General features: G+C 44.8%; 1 protein-coding gene across 1 annotated transcript in view; it reads right to left on the reverse strand.

The window, feature by feature from the left end:
- LOC308518556 (uncharacterized protein C16orf96) overlaps positions 1 to 19,506 on the reverse strand; it is a gene marked incomplete at its 5' end in the record, with an annotated part of 38,006 nt that extends 18,500 nt beyond the window's left edge. Inside the window, 9 exons of the mRNA XM_081090282.1 lie at positions 519 to 629; positions 966 to 1,051; positions 3,450 to 4,155; positions 4,251 to 4,750; positions 4,839 to 5,238; positions 5,347 to 5,433; positions 5,647 to 5,727; positions 7,502 to 7,606; positions 19,087 to 19,506. Coding sequence (XP_080946408.1) covers positions 519 to 629; positions 966 to 1,051; positions 3,450 to 4,155; positions 4,251 to 4,750; positions 4,839 to 5,238; positions 5,347 to 5,433; positions 5,647 to 5,727; positions 7,502 to 7,606; positions 19,087 to 19,506 — 2,496 coding nt within the window. The remainder of the gene's footprint in view (positions 1 to 518; positions 630 to 965; positions 1,052 to 3,449; positions 4,156 to 4,250; positions 4,751 to 4,838; positions 5,239 to 5,346; positions 5,434 to 5,646; positions 5,728 to 7,501; positions 7,607 to 19,086) is intronic.
- Positions 19,507 to 19,735: the final 229 nt, after the last annotated feature.

A 19,735-nucleotide genomic window follows, 5' to 3' on the forward strand; every position in this document is an offset into this window, starting at 1 on the left:
GCCACGAAGTTTCCATCACACTGTATGTGCGCACCCGCACGTGGTATTTTGTGGAAGAGCCACACTCAAGGGGCCAAAGAGCCGCATGTGGCTCTCGAGCCGCAGTTTGCTGACCACGGGGCTAGGCCCTTCTGTTATTCTAGAGGCCCAATGCACGAAATTCGTCCAAGGGCCTTGGCCCCGCCCCCTGCCACTGCAGGCTCCCCCCTTCCCCACCCACGGCCAGGGGCCTCTGCTGCCTCTACTGTGGTACCCGCCCACTGTGGCTTTGTCTGGAAGGAAGGATGTCTGGTCTAATTAGCATATTACACTTTTATTATTATAGATGTGTGCGTGCTTGTGGGAGAGGGCGGGATTTGTTTGTTTCTAATTGAGTATAATTTACACACAGGAAAATGCCAGTAAAATGTCCACTGGTTCCCCTGCCTTAGGTACATCTGTGAAACCATGGAGAAGGTCTAAATATCCCCATAATTATCCCCTCAGCTGGCCATCTGGGACCACCCAGACCTCCGAACCTTAAACTCCTCCAGGCGATTATAGATCTTTTCCACTGCCCTGTCCAGAACGATGTAGTGATCCTTCATCGCCGTTATTTGGTGGCCCCAAACTTTCTCGAGTTCCTCCTCCTAAAAGGGGGAGACACAGGCATTCAAGGCCTCTGCTCCTGAGGCCACCATGGGTGATGGAGCTTGAAGAGTGTTCCAGACCAGTGTAACTCCAAACTGCCATCTGCCGCCCACCCCTCTCCCCCCAAACCTACCATCTTTCCCTCCCCGCAACTTGCCATCTTAACAACTCTGGGACACTTACCCACAGCCTGGGACCCTGCACCAGCCCCAAGCTGCCCCAGGCCTCCTTTCAGCTAGAGGACAAATGCTCCATCTGGTTCTGGGTCATAGAGTCTGCCATCAGCTTGCAGATGGGTCATCTTAATAAAAGCTCTTTCTGCCCAGGACACTGACCTGTAATCTGGATTTCTGGAGGTTGCCAATCTTTTCTTGCAGTATGTCCAGTGTCATCCCAAACCTGGCAGAGCTTCCCCTATGAGCTGAAAGCAAAGGAGGGGTGACCGTTGGGGGCAGGGATAGAGAAAGAGGCTTTGTTTAGACCTCCACCTGCTTCTGTTATGAAATGTCTGAGGCGGTGCTGTCCAACAGAGCAATACTGTGCTGTGAGGTGGGGGCCTTTGAGGTCATTTAAAATTTTCTAGTAGTCACATTTTTTTCCCATTTTTTTTTTATAGTAGTCACATTTAAAAAATCTAAAAAGATGGAAGTGACATAGTTTTTTTATTTGTTTTGTGTGTGCATTGTTCATTAATTTTATTTTTTGTTTATTTATTTTTAAATAATTGCCCTAACTGGTTTGGCTCAGTGGATAGAGCGTCGGCCTGTGGACTAAAGGGTCCCAGGTTCGATTCCGGTCAAGGGCATGTACCTTGGTTGCGGGCACATCCCCAGTAGGGGGTGTGCAAGAGCCAGCTGATCGATGTTTCTCTCTCATCGATGTTTCTAACTCTCTATCCCTCTCCCTTCCTCTCTGTAAAAAAATCAATAAAATATATTTTAAAAAAAATAAATAATGTTTTGGTTTGGTTTTTGTTTGTTTGTTTTTACATTTTTATTGATTTCAGAGAGGAAAGGAGAGGAAGAGAGAGAGAAATATCAATGATGAGAGAGAACAATTGATCGGCTGCCTCCTGCTCACCCCACACTGGGGATCAAGCCCACCACCCGGGCATGTGCCCTGTCCAGGAATCGAAGTGACCTCCTGGTTCACAGGTCGATGCTCAACCACTGAGCCATGCCGGCTAGGCCAGGTTTGCATTAATTTTAATAAAATATTTTATTTAACCCAATATACCTAAATAGTATCATTTAAATATGTAATAAAAATTATTAGTGAGATATTTTGCACTCTTGTTTCTGTACTAAGCTTTCAGTGTCCACTGTGCACTTCACACTTAGAGCACATCTGAACTTGAACTCGCCCCATTCCAAGTGTCTCCAGGTTATCATATTAGAGCAGGCCTAGGGAAAACTCTCTGGAATTTACTCCCCTCCCCAAAATGACCCTGAGCAAAACTATGAAATACCTTACTTAGAAGTATGTTATTCACCACAAAATAAAAGAAAGATTTAACAAAAGAGGAGGGGGGTAATAAAAAAATAGATACGCTGTATCCAGTTCCAGATGGGAGGCCAAAAACGAATGTAATAGGGGAGGCTGGGGGACTGTCTAGGGCGGGGGGGATAAAATGGACACATATGTAATACCCTTTGTAATACTTTAAGCAATAAAAAAAACACACACAAAAAAACGAATGCACAGGACAGAACTATGAATGTATGGAAGTTACTGCCAAGACATGTTTACAACCTAACTATAGTTTCCTTAAAATAACAGCTGGTCAGAGGTAGAATTTGGGCTACGATGGCTTTACATTTAAAATTAAATTCAGAACCTTAGCCATGCCCCAGTGCTCACTGATATCCATGTGGTTCTTTGTAACTATGTGATGTTCTACTTTTTCTTTTTAAGATTTGTGAACAGCACTGCCCATTGGGGTGGTGCCACACATGGGTTGGACTTGGATTAATTCAACTACTGTACTTGGCAGAGAGCAAAACAACAAGGGAATGATTTACAGAGGGCGGGGAAACGGGTCTCGGAGGAGGTCCCCAGGCCAGCAGCATTTCCCCAGGAAGGTTAGAAATGCACATGATTGTGCTCCCCTCAGTCGCCTTTGTCAGAAACTCTGGGGCGGGCCCCACAGTCTGTGCTTCACCACGCCCCCTCAGGGGGTGCTGAGGTGAGCTCAAGGGTGAGAACTGCTAGGGTAGGCCACGGTGCCCCTCTGTCATCACTGAGCATATGCCCATCATGGGCATGAAATGGGAGCATAGATGTACTGGTCCCACTGACACCTAGAATGTGACTGTGGTGTTTCAGGATCCATATGTGTACCAGGCAGTTGTTCTTAATCCCAAAATGACTGCTTCATCTTGGGGCTGTTCAGTGTTGCTGGACACTCTGGGGATCTGGACTTACCAAAACACTGTGTCTTATGGGCTGTTGAAAGGGAGATTTTCAAGACTAATTTTGACATGCAATTTTCCTCTTTAACACGTTAAGCGCCCAGCCTGTTTTGTCTTCCGGACGGAAAGTATAGTGTCAGTCACTGGTGACTGGGCGCTTAACGTGTTAAGCACCAACTTAAGCCTATAATTGCCCCTCTCTCCTAAGACAAGACCTCACTGTACATTCATTGTAAAGAATAGACTAGACTAGTAAGAGGCTAATGCTTACACCAAAGTAATGAATGGCGAGTGGCGGAATGTAGATTTTGTTGGGAGCAGTTAAGCAAAAGGAGAGGAGGTGCTGCTCGAAGGCCCTGGGGAGGGCCCAAGCCCTTCCCACACTTCCCAGAGCCAGTCTGGGCCTACCTAGATGAGCTATGTGATGTTTCATGTGGGATGACAGCTGGTCAAACTCTTCTTTCAGGGAGTCGTGTTTAACGGGCATCTGGGCTATGTGGCTCATGGAATACTTGACAGCCTTCTTCTTGTCTTCAGGAGTTATTGCCTGTTTGGCAACCAGCGTGGCCTGGGACAGCTCAGTGTCAGGAGCGATGAAGTGAGTAGCATACGTAGAAGCGACGAACTCTTCATAGCCCATCTCTGACGCATCAGTGATTGACACGGAGGGTATGGCCCCACGGGAAGACCCAGCGCCCATAACATCTGCAAAGATCCCTAAGGGTCCAGATGCAGCCACGCTTGTTGCTACAGAGGCCAGTTTAGTGGCGGGGGCATCCTTGACGACCAGGGCCGAGGACTCAGCTGCCCGGATTGAGGACTCAGCTGCCCGGGCTGCTGAGCTCGCGGCAGCTGCATAGGCGGCGGCAGCGGCAGCTGCAATGGCAGCAGTAGTTTTCATCCGACGAAGGGCGGTCCGGGCACTCTTAGGGGGTTCTTCTTCAGAGGTCTGAGCAGCAGGGGCTGCTCCATCCTGAGTGTCTGTCTTGTACTGTAAGTAATCTTCTTCCGTACCTTCTGAGACAGATGGGAGCTGGTGCATCTCTTCCTGTGACTCCGGTGTCTGAGGCCAGGCTGAGCCAGGCTCTGTGGCTGGTGGTGGGGCCCTGAAACCCTGGGAGTCCAATTGGCCTGGGCCAGGCTGAAAGTGACCTAAGCCCCAGAAAGGCCAACTGCTACTGTCAGACAAGCCTCTGGGAGGAAGCCCACCTCTTGATAGCATAGGCCAGAATCTTGGTGGTGTGGGCCAAAGGCCTGGGGCAAGCCCAGGCCCGGAGGCAGGACCAGGTCCAGGTTCAAACTCAGGCCCAGGCCCAGGGGGCATGGGTTCAGGGGCAGGCCCAGGTCCATACATAGGCCCGGGTCCATACATAGGCCCAGGTCCATATGGAGTCTCAGGTCCATACCCAGGTCTATACCCAGGTCCAAGTCCATATATAGGCCCAGGTCCAGGGGCAGGCCCAGGGGGCATGGGTTCAGGGGCAGGCCCTGGTTCGGGGGCAGGCCCAGGTCCATACTCAGGTCCAGGTCCATATATAGGCCCAGGTCCATATGGAGTCTCAGGTCCATACCCAGGTCCAGGTCCATATATAGGCCCAGGTCCAGGGGCAGGCCCAGGTCCATACCCAGGTCCAGGTCCATATATAGGCCCAGGTCCAGGGGCAGGCCCAGGTCCAGGGGCAGGCCCAGGTCCAGGGGCAGGCCCAGTTCTAGGGACAAACCCAGTTCTAGGGACAAACCCAGGTCCGGGGGCAGGTCTAAGTGCAAATGCAAGCCCAGGTCCATATGCAGGCCCAGGTCTGGCCATCGTCTTCGGCCTGAACCTAGGCCAAGGTGGCAGTATGAACGCAGGTGCCAGACTGGGCTGCTGTATGGGCTCAAGGCCAGGCATGGGCTCAGGCTCTGGCCCAGGTCTGGGTGCTGGCCCAGGCTCAAGCACCTGAGACTGGCCCAACCCCTGGGCCCCTGTGAGAGGAACTCCATGGGCAGACTCCTCCTGTACTTGCCCAGGGACCGGGTAATGCCAAACGGTCTCCAAGGGCCTGGGGAGTTGGAAGGCCTCTGAGACCTGGCTGGGACCAGAACTTTCGAGGAACATGGTGGTCTGGGGAAGTGCAGGCTCTGGGAGCTTCTCTGCAACTTTCCACATTTCAGAATCTTCCAGCTCTTCTGAAACATCTTCCTGTTGAACAGTTCCCTGTGGAAAAGGGAGCTGGGGTGGCCAGGGCTGCACCAGGCCAGCTCAGCGATCACCCTGCCTGTTCCCTCACACCTACTTCCTCCTCCTCCATCTTCTTTCACTTACCGGGGTGAACAAGGCATCGTGGAGGCTACTCCAGAGTACCAAGTCGTCAGCTTTGGGGATGGTGCTAATCTTGTTCTGGAGAGCAGTCTGGGAGGTGAAGGAAGGGGTTGGAAATAAGGGATGTGAACCTGGAGGGTGTGATACCCTTGGATGTGGCTCCCTTGTCCACACTGCCCTCTATACTTGCAAATGAATGGGCCTTTCCAGATTGTGCTCCCCTTCTGACCCCTCCCCATGCACGGCACCCCTGGGCCTAGAGGCCAGGGGAGCAGGGAGGGAGGATGGGACCGAGCCCCTCACCACATCCTGCTGCAGCACATTTATCTTCCGGTTCTGCGCTTTCATGTCATCAAAGAAAGTGTTTATGCGGTCCAGGTGTATCTGTCAAATAAGCCAAACCCATGCATCAGGAGTGTCAGTTCTGGTCTCAGCCCTGCTTCTCTCACTGCTCAAATACAAGGACCTAGCACTAGGTGAGTAAGAGTTGGAGAAGGAAGAAAAAGTGTTTCCCAGAGAGTGAGAAAGGGATTGAAAAGAGTTCCCTGGGCAAAAAAGTTTGGGGAATGTTGGGCTTAAAAAAGCACTCAATGGGTTTTTGTGCTGCAGGACTTCTCAGAGCTTTTAATGGGCAAAAAAACATTAAGGACCTCCAAACTCAGCCAGTATTGCTCAGTGGTTGAGCATCAACCTATGAACCAGGAGGCCACAGTTCAATTCCCGGTCAGGGCACATGTAAAACCTTGGTCCCTGGTAGGAGGAGTGCAGGAAGCAGCCAATTAATATTCTCATCACTGATGTTTCTCTCTCTCTCCCTCTCCCTTCCCTCTCTGAAACCAATTTTTAAAATATTAAAATAAAAAAAGAACTCTTACTATTTGCAACAGCATGGATGAACCTGGAGAGCAATATGCTAAGCGAAATAAGCCAGTCGGAGAAAGATAAATATTACATGATCTCACTCATTTGTGGAATATAATGAACAACATAAACTGATGAACAAAAATAGATACAGAGACATAGAAGCATCAAACAGACCATCAAATCTCAGAGGGAAGGCAGGGTACAGTGGGAGAGGGTTGTAAGAGATCAACCAAAGGACTTGTATGCATGCATATAAGCATAACCAATGCATAAAGACAGTAGAGGGGTGAGGCCATGCGCTGGGGGGCAAAAACAGGCAAAGAGAGGACAATGGGGGGAAAAGGAGACATATGTAATACTTTCAACAACAAAGAATTTTAAAAAAAGAATCTCTAAGAGATTGGTTAGGAGGCATAGCTTCTCAAATGAATTTGTTCAAGGGTCCTTTTTAGTGTTTCATGACAATGCCCTTTCTGCTCAGATGGGAGCTACCTCGCCCAAGATTAAAGTTCTCACAGTTGCCATGATGATCAAGTGTATACACTGACCTGTGCATTGAAGATGATGCTTCAATCGTATTATTTGGAGGCAAGCTGTAAAACCTCCACCACAATACCAGCCTGGGCGTGTAGAGAGCTGGCTTCTGAGCCCAGTTCTGACTCCCCAACTATGAGCTCATACTTCAGAAATTCCATGTCTTTTCACATCATGGTAAAGAGTTAGAACACTCCTGGGTTGATGTCCTGGGGCTATAGAGGGAGCTAGCATGTAGGCCGTGCTAGGTTTATTCTCTGTCTCAGGGTAAAAAGAGCTTTCTAAAAGAGGAAGAGGTGCCCTCTTTCTCCTAAGTTAATGGAACATAAATAAGCCTAGAGTAGCCAAGACGTAGGGAGTACCTACCTACATGAATATGAAGCCAACCCAGAGGAAAATCATCACTGAGAGAGAAGTACTGATGTGGTATGAACACCTAGATCTAGCTGTACCTGAAGGCATTCCTGTACTTTTTAGTAAATGAGACAATAAATTATCTGATTTTACCTAAGCCAGAATGAACTAAGACTCTGTCACTTACAAATGGTGTCAGAGCATAGCATAGTGAGGAGCATAGCATGGCGGAAGCCACAGAGAATTCAGTGGGAAGGGCCAAGTGGCTGGACCATGTCAGTCCTCATCTCCTGCCCCGATGGCGGTGTCTTTTGACTAAGAATGGGCTTCCTAGACTTATCCTGACACCCAACCACCAATGGTCCGAGCAGCATGGCCAGCTTGGAGGATGCTGGGGAGGGTCTACCTTATTCCACATGTCCTTCAGCATGTCCACATCCTTCCTGAGGGTTTCAGTGTCAGCCTTGAGTGAATTAATGTCGGTGAGCAAATCCTGCATGGTCTTCATAGCCTGAAGAGGGAGAGAGGAGGAGAAAAACATGAAGTTGTGTGTGGCTGGGGGAGAAGGCAAGTAAAGTATGGAAGTTCTCTGAGGACTGCCATGGTCCAAGTCCTCTTGGAGCTGCTACTGCACCTTTCTAAGGATATTCCCAAGGCCTTTGCTGGAATATACGCAGAAGCCAACAAATGACAGTTGAATCAACAGTGCTCTGAGCTCTTAAACAGCCTGGGTGGGAAGGAGGCAACCCTGTGTTTGAATGTGTTCAGTAACCAGGAGCCACTCATTATGAAGCACCACATGCCCTTTGGTGGGAGCTACTGGAGATCAGCAAAGGAGTTATGATTGGATCTGCTTTTTTTAAAATCCTCATCTCAGGATAGGTGTTTTATTTTTATAGCGATTTTAGAGAGAGAGGGGAGGGGAGAGAGAGAAAGAAACATTGATGTGAGAGAAAAACATTGGTTGGTTGTCTCCTGGACATGCCCCAACTGGGGATTGAACCCGAAACTAGGCATGTGCCCTGATCAGGAATTGAACCCACAACCTTTTGGTCCATGAGACAACACTCCAATGGACTTAGCCACCCAGCCAGGGCTGGTCTACATTTTTAGAGGGTCCTTCTGGCTGCATGTGTAACCAGGGCAACAGGGGAAGCTGGACGACCAGTGAGGAAACTTCCAGGCAAGAGCTGATGGTGAAATGCTGGGCTCATAGCTGAGTTTCACCACTGACTGGAGCTGCTACTGCACCTTTCTAAGTTTTTGATTTCTCAATCATAAAATGCATATAAAAATGTGATCATGTATATAAAAAATCTAGTGCATAGTTCGGCATTCAGCTAACAGAAATAAAAAATAGCAAAATGGCAGAAATCCTTCTTTTAAAATAAAATAAAAATTTAATCCTCACCCAAGGATATGTTTATTGATTTTTTAACGAGAAGAGAAGGAAGAGAGAGAGAAAACAACAACAACAACATTGATGTGAGAGAGAAACATTGATGGGCCCTATATAAGCCCTGACCAGGGATTGAACCCACAACCTGTATGAGATGATGCTCCAACCAACTGACCCACACCGGCCAGGGCCAGAAATCCATCTCATTATTAATTATATTAAATGTGAATGGCAGAGATTGATATAATGAATAAGAAAACATGATCCAAACTCATAGTGTCTAGAACAGACATATTTAGATTCAAATATGCAAACAGGTTGAAAATAAAAGGATATAAAAAGATATACCATGCAAGCAGTATCCAAAAGAGAACTGTAGTGACTATATTAATATCAGACAAAGTAGACTTTAAGATAAAAATTGTTATGAGAGACAGAGAGACATTTATAATGACAAGGGGGTCAATCCATCAGGAATACATAATAAGTAAATATATGCACCCAACAATGGAGCCCCAAATACATGAAGCAAAAAGTGACAGAACTGAAAGGAGAAATAGATAATTCAACAAGAATAGTTGAAGACTTCAACACTGCATTTCCAATAATAGATAAAAACAACTGGACAGATCAGCAAGGAAATAGAAGATATGAACAATACTGTAACCACTCAACTATGGCAGAATACAGTCTTCTCAAGCACACATAGAATATTCTATAGGACAGATCATAAGGTAGGCCATAGAACTAGTCTCAGTAAGTTTAAAAAGGACTGAAATAATACAAAGCATGTTCCCTGACCACAGTGGAATTAAATTAGAAACTAATAACAGAAGAAACTATTAGAAATTCATAAATATGTGGAAATTAAACAACATTCTCCTAAATAATTAATGGGTCAAAGAAAAATTCACAAAGGAAATTAGAAAACACTTTGAGATGAATTAAAATTAAAATACAACACAAAAATCTGTGGGATGCAGCTAAAGCTATGCTTAAAGAGAAATTTTAGTTGGATATGACTATATTAACAGAAAAGAAAGATCTTATATCAATAGCCTAACCTTCCACGTTGAGACACTGTGAAAAGCAGAACAAACTAAAACTAAAGCAAGTAAAAAGTGAAACAATAAAGATTAGAGTGGAAACTAATGAATTAGAGAATAAAAAATAACAGAGTGAATCAATGAAACTAAAAGCCTGTTCTCTGAAAAGATCAACGAAATTAGGAAACCTTTAGCTAGATTGATCAAGGAAAAAAAAAAAAGAAGACTTAAATTACAAGAATCAGAAATGAAAGAGGGAACATCATTATTGACCTGACAGAAATAAAAACAACTATAGCCCTGACTGGTGTGACTCAGTTGGTTGGAGCATCGTTCAGGACACCGATGAAGGGTCACGGGTTACTAGGTTGCAGTGCCTACAGGAGGGAACTGATTGATGTTTCCCTCCCTACCTCACTCCCTCCTCTCCCTTTCTCTCTCTCAAAAAATCAATAAAAACACATCCTCTGGTGAGGATTTAAAAAATTAAAACAATTATAAAGGAATACTGTGAACAATTGTATGGCAACAAATTAGATAAGTTGGAAGAAATGGATAAATTCCTAGAAAGATAAACTACCAAATCTGACTCATGAAGAAATAATTTTTTAAAAATATATTTTATTGGTTTTTTACAGAGAGGAAGGGAGAGGGATAGAGAGTTAGAAACATCAGTGAGTGTTGGGGTCCAACCCCAGCAGGACCAGGGGTTCCCAAAGGTGTGGACGGAGTCGGCAAAGAAGGAATGACATGGAGACAGTGTTCAGTTGGTCAGCAGCCTAGCCAGGTTCTCTAACCAGGATCTCCAGCCAAGTTCTGTCTAGGTCTCCAGCCAGGTTCTGTCTTTTATTGTCTTGTTACATCTGTATTTATACCAGTTGATTTTAATCCTGTCAATTTCTATTGCAAAGGTTAGGACGTTTCTTATCTCCATTCCAGGGAGTAAAGATTATGTAGCTTAAGGGTGATTGTTTGTAGTTAAAGTGATTAATTACCCGCCTGGCATTTAGTTAAGGGGTTTTATTCCCTCCCTAACTTCAGGGAAAAATCCCTACCTGGGGAAACAACCTTTCTCAGAGAGGTGACCTTGGTTAAAACACGTAACGCCAAGAAGGTGACCAAACATATTAAGAACAGTATGCCATATACGCCAGATCCCTTGAAACATATGCTGTGCAGCTGTTTCTTCCCTGCAGCAACTGTGTCAAACAGCAAGGATGGACCAGCTTCCAGCAAATGAGAGAGAAACATCGATTAACTGCCTCCTGCACGCCCGCTACTGGATATGTGCCTGCCTTTGACCGGAATCAAACCTGGGACCCTCCAGTCTGCAGGCTGACCCTCTATCCACTGAGCCAAACCGGTTAGGGCATGAAGAAATAATTTCAAAAGATGTAAACAAATGATGAGATTAAAATAATAATAATAATAATAAAATAGCACAAAAGAAAGGCCCGGGCTCAGATTACTTCACCACTGACTTCTAGCAAACAGATAAAGGAGAATTAATATAATTCTTAACAATTTTTTTAATAGAAAAATTCCAAACTCATTCTGTGAGGCCAGATACCAAAATCAGACAAAGGCATAACAAGAAAACTAGAACATGGATGCAAAAATCCTCAACAAAATATTAGCGAACTGAATCCAGCAACACATAAGAATATTCTATATAACCCAATTAAAAACAGGCAAAGATCTGAAAAGACATTTCTCCAAAGAAGATGTACAAATGGCCAATAAATACATGAAAAGATGATCAACATCATTACCCATTGAAAGGGTAAAAGAGAATAAAATGGGGCAGAGGAAACGTACTGTCCTTAGTAGATATCTTGCAGAAAGCTTGCAGTATTGAGCTCCGATAGCCTACATCAGTGGTCGCCAACCTTTTGGACCTCACGGACCACTGGTTGGCGACCGCTGACCTAAATAACCAGGAGACACCTGGCACCGCCAGTCAAGCTCTGTGTGTCAGCAGAGACTGCCTGCAGCCAGCAGAAGGTGATAAAAGTCTTGCCTCCCCTTCAGTTTCGGATTCCGCCAGTCTGCACCCAGGCACTTGAAATAAAATTTCTTCTGATACATTACGGCCTCAGGTCATTGGTGCGCGACGCTGACCCACTCAGAACCTTTCACCCATCAGGGAAATGCAACTCAAAATCATAATGAGATACCACTTCATTCCCACTAGGATGGTTAGAATTAAAAGTCAGATAATAGTAAGTGTTGGTAAAGATGTGGAGAAACTGGAATCTTCACACACTGCTTGTGGAAATGTAAAATGACGCAGCTGTTATAGAAAACAGTGTGGTAGTTCTTCGTAAGATTAAACAGAGTTACTATATGACCTAGAAAGTCCACTCCTAGTGATGATGTACCCAAGAGAAATAAAAACATAGGTCTATAAACTTGTACATGAATGTTTATAGCAGCTTCATTTATAATAACAATCCAAATATCAATCAACTACAGATGGATAAACAAAATATGATATGCTCATAATATAGGCTATTATTCAGCCACAAAAAGGAATGAAGTACTGATGCTATAAGGATGCACCTTGGAAACATTATGCCAAGTGAAAGAAGCCAAATACAAAAGACCACATATTGTATGATTCCATTTATATGAAATGTCCAGGCAAATCTATAGAGACAGAAAGTAGATTCATGGTTGTTTATGGCTGGGGGTGGAGTGAAGATTGAAGGAATAGAGTGGTGATAACTAAAGGGTACAGGGTTTCTTTTTGAGGTGATAAAAATATTTTAAAATTGACTGTGGTGACAGTTGTATATATTCAATTCTTAAAAACCACTGGATTGTATACTCTTTAAGTGAGTGAACTGTATGGTATGTGAATTACATACCAATAAAGCTGATTGATAAATAAATAAATGAACAAATAGCATCCCTATACTATAAAATGCCAGTTGGTTCTTTTGTTGTTGTTGTTAATCCTCACCCACAGGTATTTTTTCCATTGATTCCCACAGAGAGTGGAAGGGAGAGGGAGGGAAAGACTGAGGAGAGAGAGAGAGTGAGAAACATCAATGTGAGAGAGACACATTGATTGGTCACCTCCTGCATGTGTCCTGACTGGGGCAGGGATTAAACCTACAATCCTGCCGAAACTGGTTTGGCTCAGTGGATAGAGCGTCGGCCTGCGGACTGAAAGGTCCCAGGTTCGATTCCGGTCAAGGGCATGTACCTGGGTTGCGGGCACATCCCCAGTGGGAGATGTGCAGGAGGCGGCTGATCGATGTTTCTCTCCCATCGATGTTTCTGACTATCTCTCTCTCCCTTCCTCTCTGTAAAAAATCAATAAAATATATTTTAAAAAAACCACAAAAACAAAAACAAACAAACAAACAAAAAACCCTACAATCCTTCGGTGCACAGGGTGATACTCTAACCACTGAGCACACCAGCCAAGGTGCCAGTTGGCTCTTTTTTGCAGAAATCGACAATCTCATCCTAAATATGCAAATGCAAGGGACTCAGAATCATAAAACTATTTTGAATAAGAACAAAGTTGGAGGACTCAAACTTCCTAATTTCAAAACTCTCTACAAAGTACAGTGTGGTGCTGGCATAAGGAAAGATATAAAGATCAATGGAAGAGAATTGAGAATGCAGAAATAAACTCTCACATTTACAGTCAATTGATTTCTCAATGAGTGCCAAAACAAAGCAACAGGGAAAGAATAGTCTTCAACAGTGAACAGATGGCTCTCCACATGTAAAAGAATAAAGTTGGATACCATATACTACTGGTATACAAAAATTAACTGACAATGGTTCCTAGATTTAAATATAAGAGATAAACTAGCCCTAGCTGGTTTGGCTCAGTGGATAGAGTGTCAGCCTGTGGACTGAAGGGTCCCAGGTTCGATTTTGGTCAAGGGCATATGCCTGGGTTGCAGCTTGATCCCCAGTAGGAGGCATGCAGGAGGCAGCCAATCAATGATTCTCTCTCATCATTCTATCTCTCTCTCCCTCTTCCTTCCTCTCTGAAATCAATAAAAATATTTTTAAAAGAGATAAACTATACACTATTTATTCCTATGTTGTAGAGGAAAACATAGGAGTAAATCTTCATGACTTTGGTTAGGCAAATGCTTTCTTAGATACATCACCAAAGCATAAGTGATACCCCTTCCCTCCCCGCCCCCCACCAATAAAAAAAGGAAAAAAAGAAAAAGAGATAAATTGGACTTCATCAAAATTTAAAACTTTGTATATCAAAGGACACTTTCAAGAAAATGAAAAGATAACTCACAGAATGACAGAAAATATTTACAAATCATATACCTGACATCACATATCCAGAATATATAAAGAACTCTTGCATCTCAACAATAAAAAGACACATAACCCAATTAAAAATGGGCAAATAGCCTGGCTGCTGTGGCTAAATGGTTGAGCATTGACCCATGAATCAGGAGGTCACTGGTTCAATTCCTGGTCAGGGCACATGCTCAGGTTTTAGACTGGATCCCCAGTAGAGGGCAGGCAGGAGGCAGCCGATCGATGTTTCTCTCTCATCAATGTTTCTATTTCTCTATCCCTCTCCCTTCCTCTCTCTCTCTAAAATCAATAAGACATATATTTTTTAAAAGGGCAAATAAGCTGAATAGACATTTCTCCAAAGATATACAAATGGCTAACATACGCATGAAAAGATACTCAACATCATTAGACACCAAGGAAATGCAAATAAAAAACATAGTAAGATAGGCTTCACACTCAGTAGGTGGCAATAAAAAATCCAATCAAAAAATGGACAAAGGACCTAAATAGACATTTTCGAAAGAGGACATACAGAAGGCCAAGAGACATATGAAAACATGCTCAAAGTTACTAATCATCCAAGAGATGCAAATCAAAACGACAATGAGGTACCATCTCACACCTGCCAGAATGGCTATCATCAACAAATCAACTAACGACAAGTGCTGGAGAGGATGCGGAGAAAAAGGAACCATCCTTCACTGCTGGTGGGAATGTAGACTCATACATTTTAGAAGCCTTCATCCATCAAGGTAGGCAAGGGGCATGCTGCTCTTCAGGGGCTGGCCCCTTGAACACTTGTGTCTACCTCTCTGTCCTCCGAGGTCCTCCATAACCTGTCCTCAGCTACCGATGCAGCCTTCTTTGTCTTTATAACAATTTTTGTCTTAAAGTCTATCTTGTCTGATAGCATAGTCACTCCAGCTCTCCTCTGGTTACTGCTTACATGGAATATCTTTTCCCATCCTTTTACTTTCAACCTATTTATGTCCTTGAATCTAAAATGTGTTTCTTGAATAGACTTACAAGTCCAGGAAGCACAGAGAACCCCACACAAAAGGAATCCAAAGAGGACCACACCAAAACACATCATAATTAAAATGCCAAGAGCAAAAGACAAAGAGAGAATCTTAAAAGCAGCAAGAGAAAGAAAGTCAATTACCTACAAGGGAGTACCCATACGTCTGTCAGCTGATTTCTCAACAGAAACTTTGCAGGCCAGAAGGGAATGGCAAGAAATATTCAAAGTGATGAATACCAAGAACCTACAACCAAGATTACTTTATCCAGCAAAGCTATCATTCAGAACTGAAGGTCAGATAAAGAGCTTCACAGATAAGGAAAAGCTAAAGGAGTTCATCACCAACAAACCAGTATTTTTTTTAAAATATATTTTATTAATTTTTTACAGAGAGGAAGGGAGAGAGACAGAGAGTTAGAAACATCGATGAGAGAGAAACATCGATCAGCTGCCTCCTGCACATCTCCCACTGGGGATGTGCCCGCAACCCAGGCACATGCCCTTCACCGGAATTGAACCCGGGACCCTTGAGTCCGCAGGCCGACGCTCTATCCACTGAGCCAAACCGGTTTTGGCACCAACAAACCAGTATTATATGAAATGCTGAAAGGTATCCTTTAAGAAGAGGAAGAAGAAGAAAAAGGTAAAGATACAAATTATGAACAACAAACATGCATTTATCAACAAGTGAATCTAAGAATCAAGTGAATAAATAATCTGGTGATCATAATAGAATCAGGGACATAGAAAGGGAATGGACTGACTATTCTTGGGGGGGAAAGGGGTGTGGAAGATGGGGGAAGAGACTGGACAAAAATCGTGCATCTATGGATGAGGACAGTGGGTGGGGAGTGAGGGTGGAGGGTGGGGCGGGAACTGGGAGGAGGGGAGTTATGGGGGGAAAAAAGAGGAACAAATGTAATAATCTGAACAATAAAGATTTAATTAAAAAAAAAAAAAAGAAACTTTGCAGGCCAGAAGGGAGTGGCAAGAAATATTCAAAGTGATGAATGCCAAGAACCTACAACCAAGAATACTTTATCCAGCAAAGTTATCATTCAGAATTGAAGGTCAGATAAAGAGCTTCACAGATAAGGAAAAGCTAAAAGAGTTCATCACCACCAAACCAGTATTATATGAAATGCTGAAAGGTATCCTTTAAGAAGAGGAAGAAGAAGAAAAAGGTAAAGATACAAATTACGAACAACAAATACACATCTATCAACAAGTGAATCTAAAAATCAAGTGAATAACCTGATGAACAGAATGAACTGATGATTATAATAGAATCAGGGGCATAGAAAGGGAGTGGACTGACTATTCTTTGGGTGGTGGGGGAAGAAGGGGTGTGGGGGATGCGGGAAGAGACTGGACAAAAATCGTGCATCTATGGATGAGGACAGTGGGTGGGGAGTGAGGGTGGAGGGTGGGGTGGGAACTGGGTGGAGGGGAGTTATGGGGGAAAAAAGAGAAACAAATGCAATAATCTGAACAATAAAGATCTAATTTTTTAAAAAAGTGTGTTTCTTGTTGCCGGGCCAGTATGGTTTAGTGGTTGAGCATTGACCTATGAACTAGACAGTGGTCAGCAAAGTCATTAGTCAACAGTGCCAAATATCAACAGTACAACAATTGAAATTTCTTTTGAGAGCCAAAATTTTAAACTTAAACTATATAGGTAGGTACATTGTTATTTACTTAATTAGGGTACGCCTAAGGCTTAGGAAGAGCCACACTCAAGGGGCCAAAGAGCCGCATGTGGCTCGTGAGCCGCAGTTTGCCGACCACGGAACTAGGAGGTCACGGTTCAATTCCCGGACAGGACACATACCTGGGTTGTAGACTCCATCCTCAGTAGGGGGCATGCAGGTGGCCTATCAATGATTCTCTCTCATCATTTATGTTTCTATCTCTCTCTCCCTTTCCCTTTTTCTCTGAAATAAATATAAAAATTAAAATATATAAAAAGATTGTTAAAATGTGTCTCTTGTAGACAGCATATAGGTAGAACATTTTTTAAGGTTAATTCTGCTAATCTCTGTTTTGTGTGTGTGTGTAGTAAAATACACATAACAATAAAGTAAACAATTCAATGGCATTTAGTACATTCACAAGGTTTGCGACCATCACCTCTATCTAGACATTTTCATCACCCCCAAAGAAACCCTAGATCCATCAGCAGTCACTCCCATTGCCCCCACCCCGCAGCCTCTGGCAAACACTATTCCACTTTCTATCTCTAAGTCCAGATGTTTTATATAAACAGAATCATGCAATATGTGGTCTCTGTGTCTGTCCACTTCCACTCAGCACGATGCCTTACAGTTTATCCATATTATCAATTTGCCTCTCTTGCCTGGCATCAGCCCACCTTGGCCAGACTGGGCTCTCTCCTCTCTGACAGACACCAGGCGTGTTCTCACAGGGTTCTGGGTGCCTGATTTTGTTGAGGCCCCAATCCACCTCCGTTTCCTGCTCAGTTCAAATCTCTGCATAATAATAGTAATCACTACTGGGCACCTAGAATATGTGGAGCTCTGTGCTAAGCATACTTCCCATGCATTATCTCATTTAGGTTTAATTCTTGCAACAATCCGGGGAGGAGGAAACCATCACCAAGTTCCCACCCTTTCCAGTTGGGAAGTGGCAGCATGTTCAGTGCCCCACATACCTATGCCTTTCACTGACCCACTCTGCCCAAGACTGGCAAGTCCCCACTTGCTAACACTGTGACACCGAGTGGGTTCCTTAACCTTTCTGTGCCTCCATTTCCTCATCTATAAATTCGTGATAATAATAACACCTGCCTCCAGAGGTGCTGTGAAGATGAAAGGAGCTAACAAAGATAGGTGTCTGCCTCCTATCCCCTGAGGCCAGGCCAGCCTTCTCTAGGGTGGCTTAGCTCACATCCTGACCCTAAAAGGAAAGACTGACTAAGAACAAATGCTTCCCCCTGGCACCTGAGGATGCCTGAGGACCCTAGCCTGCCTTCCAGCTCATGGTCCTCGACCCTCCTCTGGGGATCAGCCAATATGACTCTTTCTGCCCCCAGTGTGCCCTGTGCTGGCTCCTGCCACTTGATTCTCTAGAAAGGGTCCCTTCCCATCTCTGTCACCTTTCCAGAACCATCACAAGTGCCTCAAACCTGACTCCTTACCTCCAAAGCTCTGTTCCCAGTGCCTCAGAGTGGCTTCTCCATGTGATAGATGTTCTCCATCCTGTATATCCATCCAGATGAAAGGAGCTAACAAAGATAGGTATCTAGCTTACCTGGCAAACAGTGAGCCCTTCCTTTCTGTGCCCGTCATACCTGCCATGCTGTCTTACTCTCTGGCTGGGTGGTCTTGGCTTGTGGCCTTTGCTGACTCCTATCCCCTGAGACCATGTCCTCAGTGCCCAGGAGGTTGACCCACAGGCACTACTGTGCTCACTTGCAACCATCACTTCTATCAATGGGAAAATGACAGGAGAGAGGGCAGGGTACTTATGCCCCAAGATGCAAAGTCTTCTCCAGGACTATAGGCTTTGATGGATAACCATGTGCTGAACGGGGAGGCAGGAGAGCACATGGTCCAAGGCAGGCCCTGGGTCAGAGGCCTCAGCGCCTTCCCTGCTCCGCTGTCACTTGCTGCAGTACCATCAGCAAATTAATGAACATTTCTGAGTGTCAGTTTCTCACATATAAAGCAGGATAATACTTCTTCCCACTTTTCACAGGGCTAGTTCCTGTAGATTTTTATTCAGTTGCTTTCTGTCTGTCACCCTTGCTAGAACATGAACTCCTATTCACCATGACTACCATGATGCCTCCCTCATGGGAGGTCCTCAATTATTTTTTATTGAGATTCATATACCATAAGATAAACTACATTAAAGAGAATAATTCAGTGGCATTTTGTGCATTCACAATGCAGCATCTAGTGCCAGAACATATCCATCACCCCAAAAGGAGATCCTGTAACGAATAAGCAGTCACTCCTCATTCCCCTCTCTATACAGCCGTGGCAACCACCAATCTGCTTTCTGTCGCTATGCGTGTGCCTATTCTGGACATTTCATACAATTGGAATCACACAATATGTGATCTTTGTGTCTGGCTTCTTTTCTCAGTACTTGACGATGAATGCAAGCTTGGAACTTTGGCTCTGCCTCACTCCCAAATGGGGAGGACCTATCACAAGAGGACACAGGGAATAGGAGGTGTGATGCTGGGAGGAGCCCAGGTGGGTTACCTTTTCTAAGGCTTCTTCATTGCCCTCCACCATCTTCCGGAGCTTTATCAGCTGCCACAGTTCCTGGGCAGGCCGGTTGGTCCCTTGGCTGCCCTCCAGCAGCATGGAGGTGGAAGGCATTTCATGCAGCATGCTCAGCTGGCTCTCCATCCTCTCGATACGGCTCACCACGTGGTCGAAGACATTGCTCAGCCTCTTCAGGGGCTGGACGGTGGGCTGACCATCTCCTTCCCGGGGCATTAACATGTTCTGTGAGGTCTGGAGGAATTCCTCATCCCCTGAGAGGACCTTCTTGAGCTCAGCCATGTTGATGTGCTCCAGGATGCCATGGAGCACCAGGTGCAGGGCCCTGAAGTTCACCACACCATACTGTGGGATGGCAATGTTGACCAGCTCAGAGAACGAGAGCGAGAAGCTCATGTTATCAGGAAGGTCAGCCGAGCTGGGGTTTGGGGCATCCATGGGGACGAGTGGTGGCCTTCAGTGGACCACGAGCTGCACAAACAAATGCTCAGAGATCCGGAGAGGCTGTAAGTCACGGCAGTCAGGGGGAAAATGGCCTCTGTCTTGGCCAGAGCTCAGATGAGAGTTTTTGGTTGCTAGGATACCAAAGAACGTGGCAGTGGGCGTGCTTCCGAGGGTCTGGAGT

The sequence above is a fragment of the Myotis nattereri genome, assembly GCF_964212035.1.
Source record: "Myotis nattereri genome assembly, chromosome: 4".
Taxonomy (NCBI): domain Eukaryota; kingdom Metazoa; phylum Chordata; class Mammalia; order Chiroptera; family Vespertilionidae; genus Myotis; species Myotis nattereri.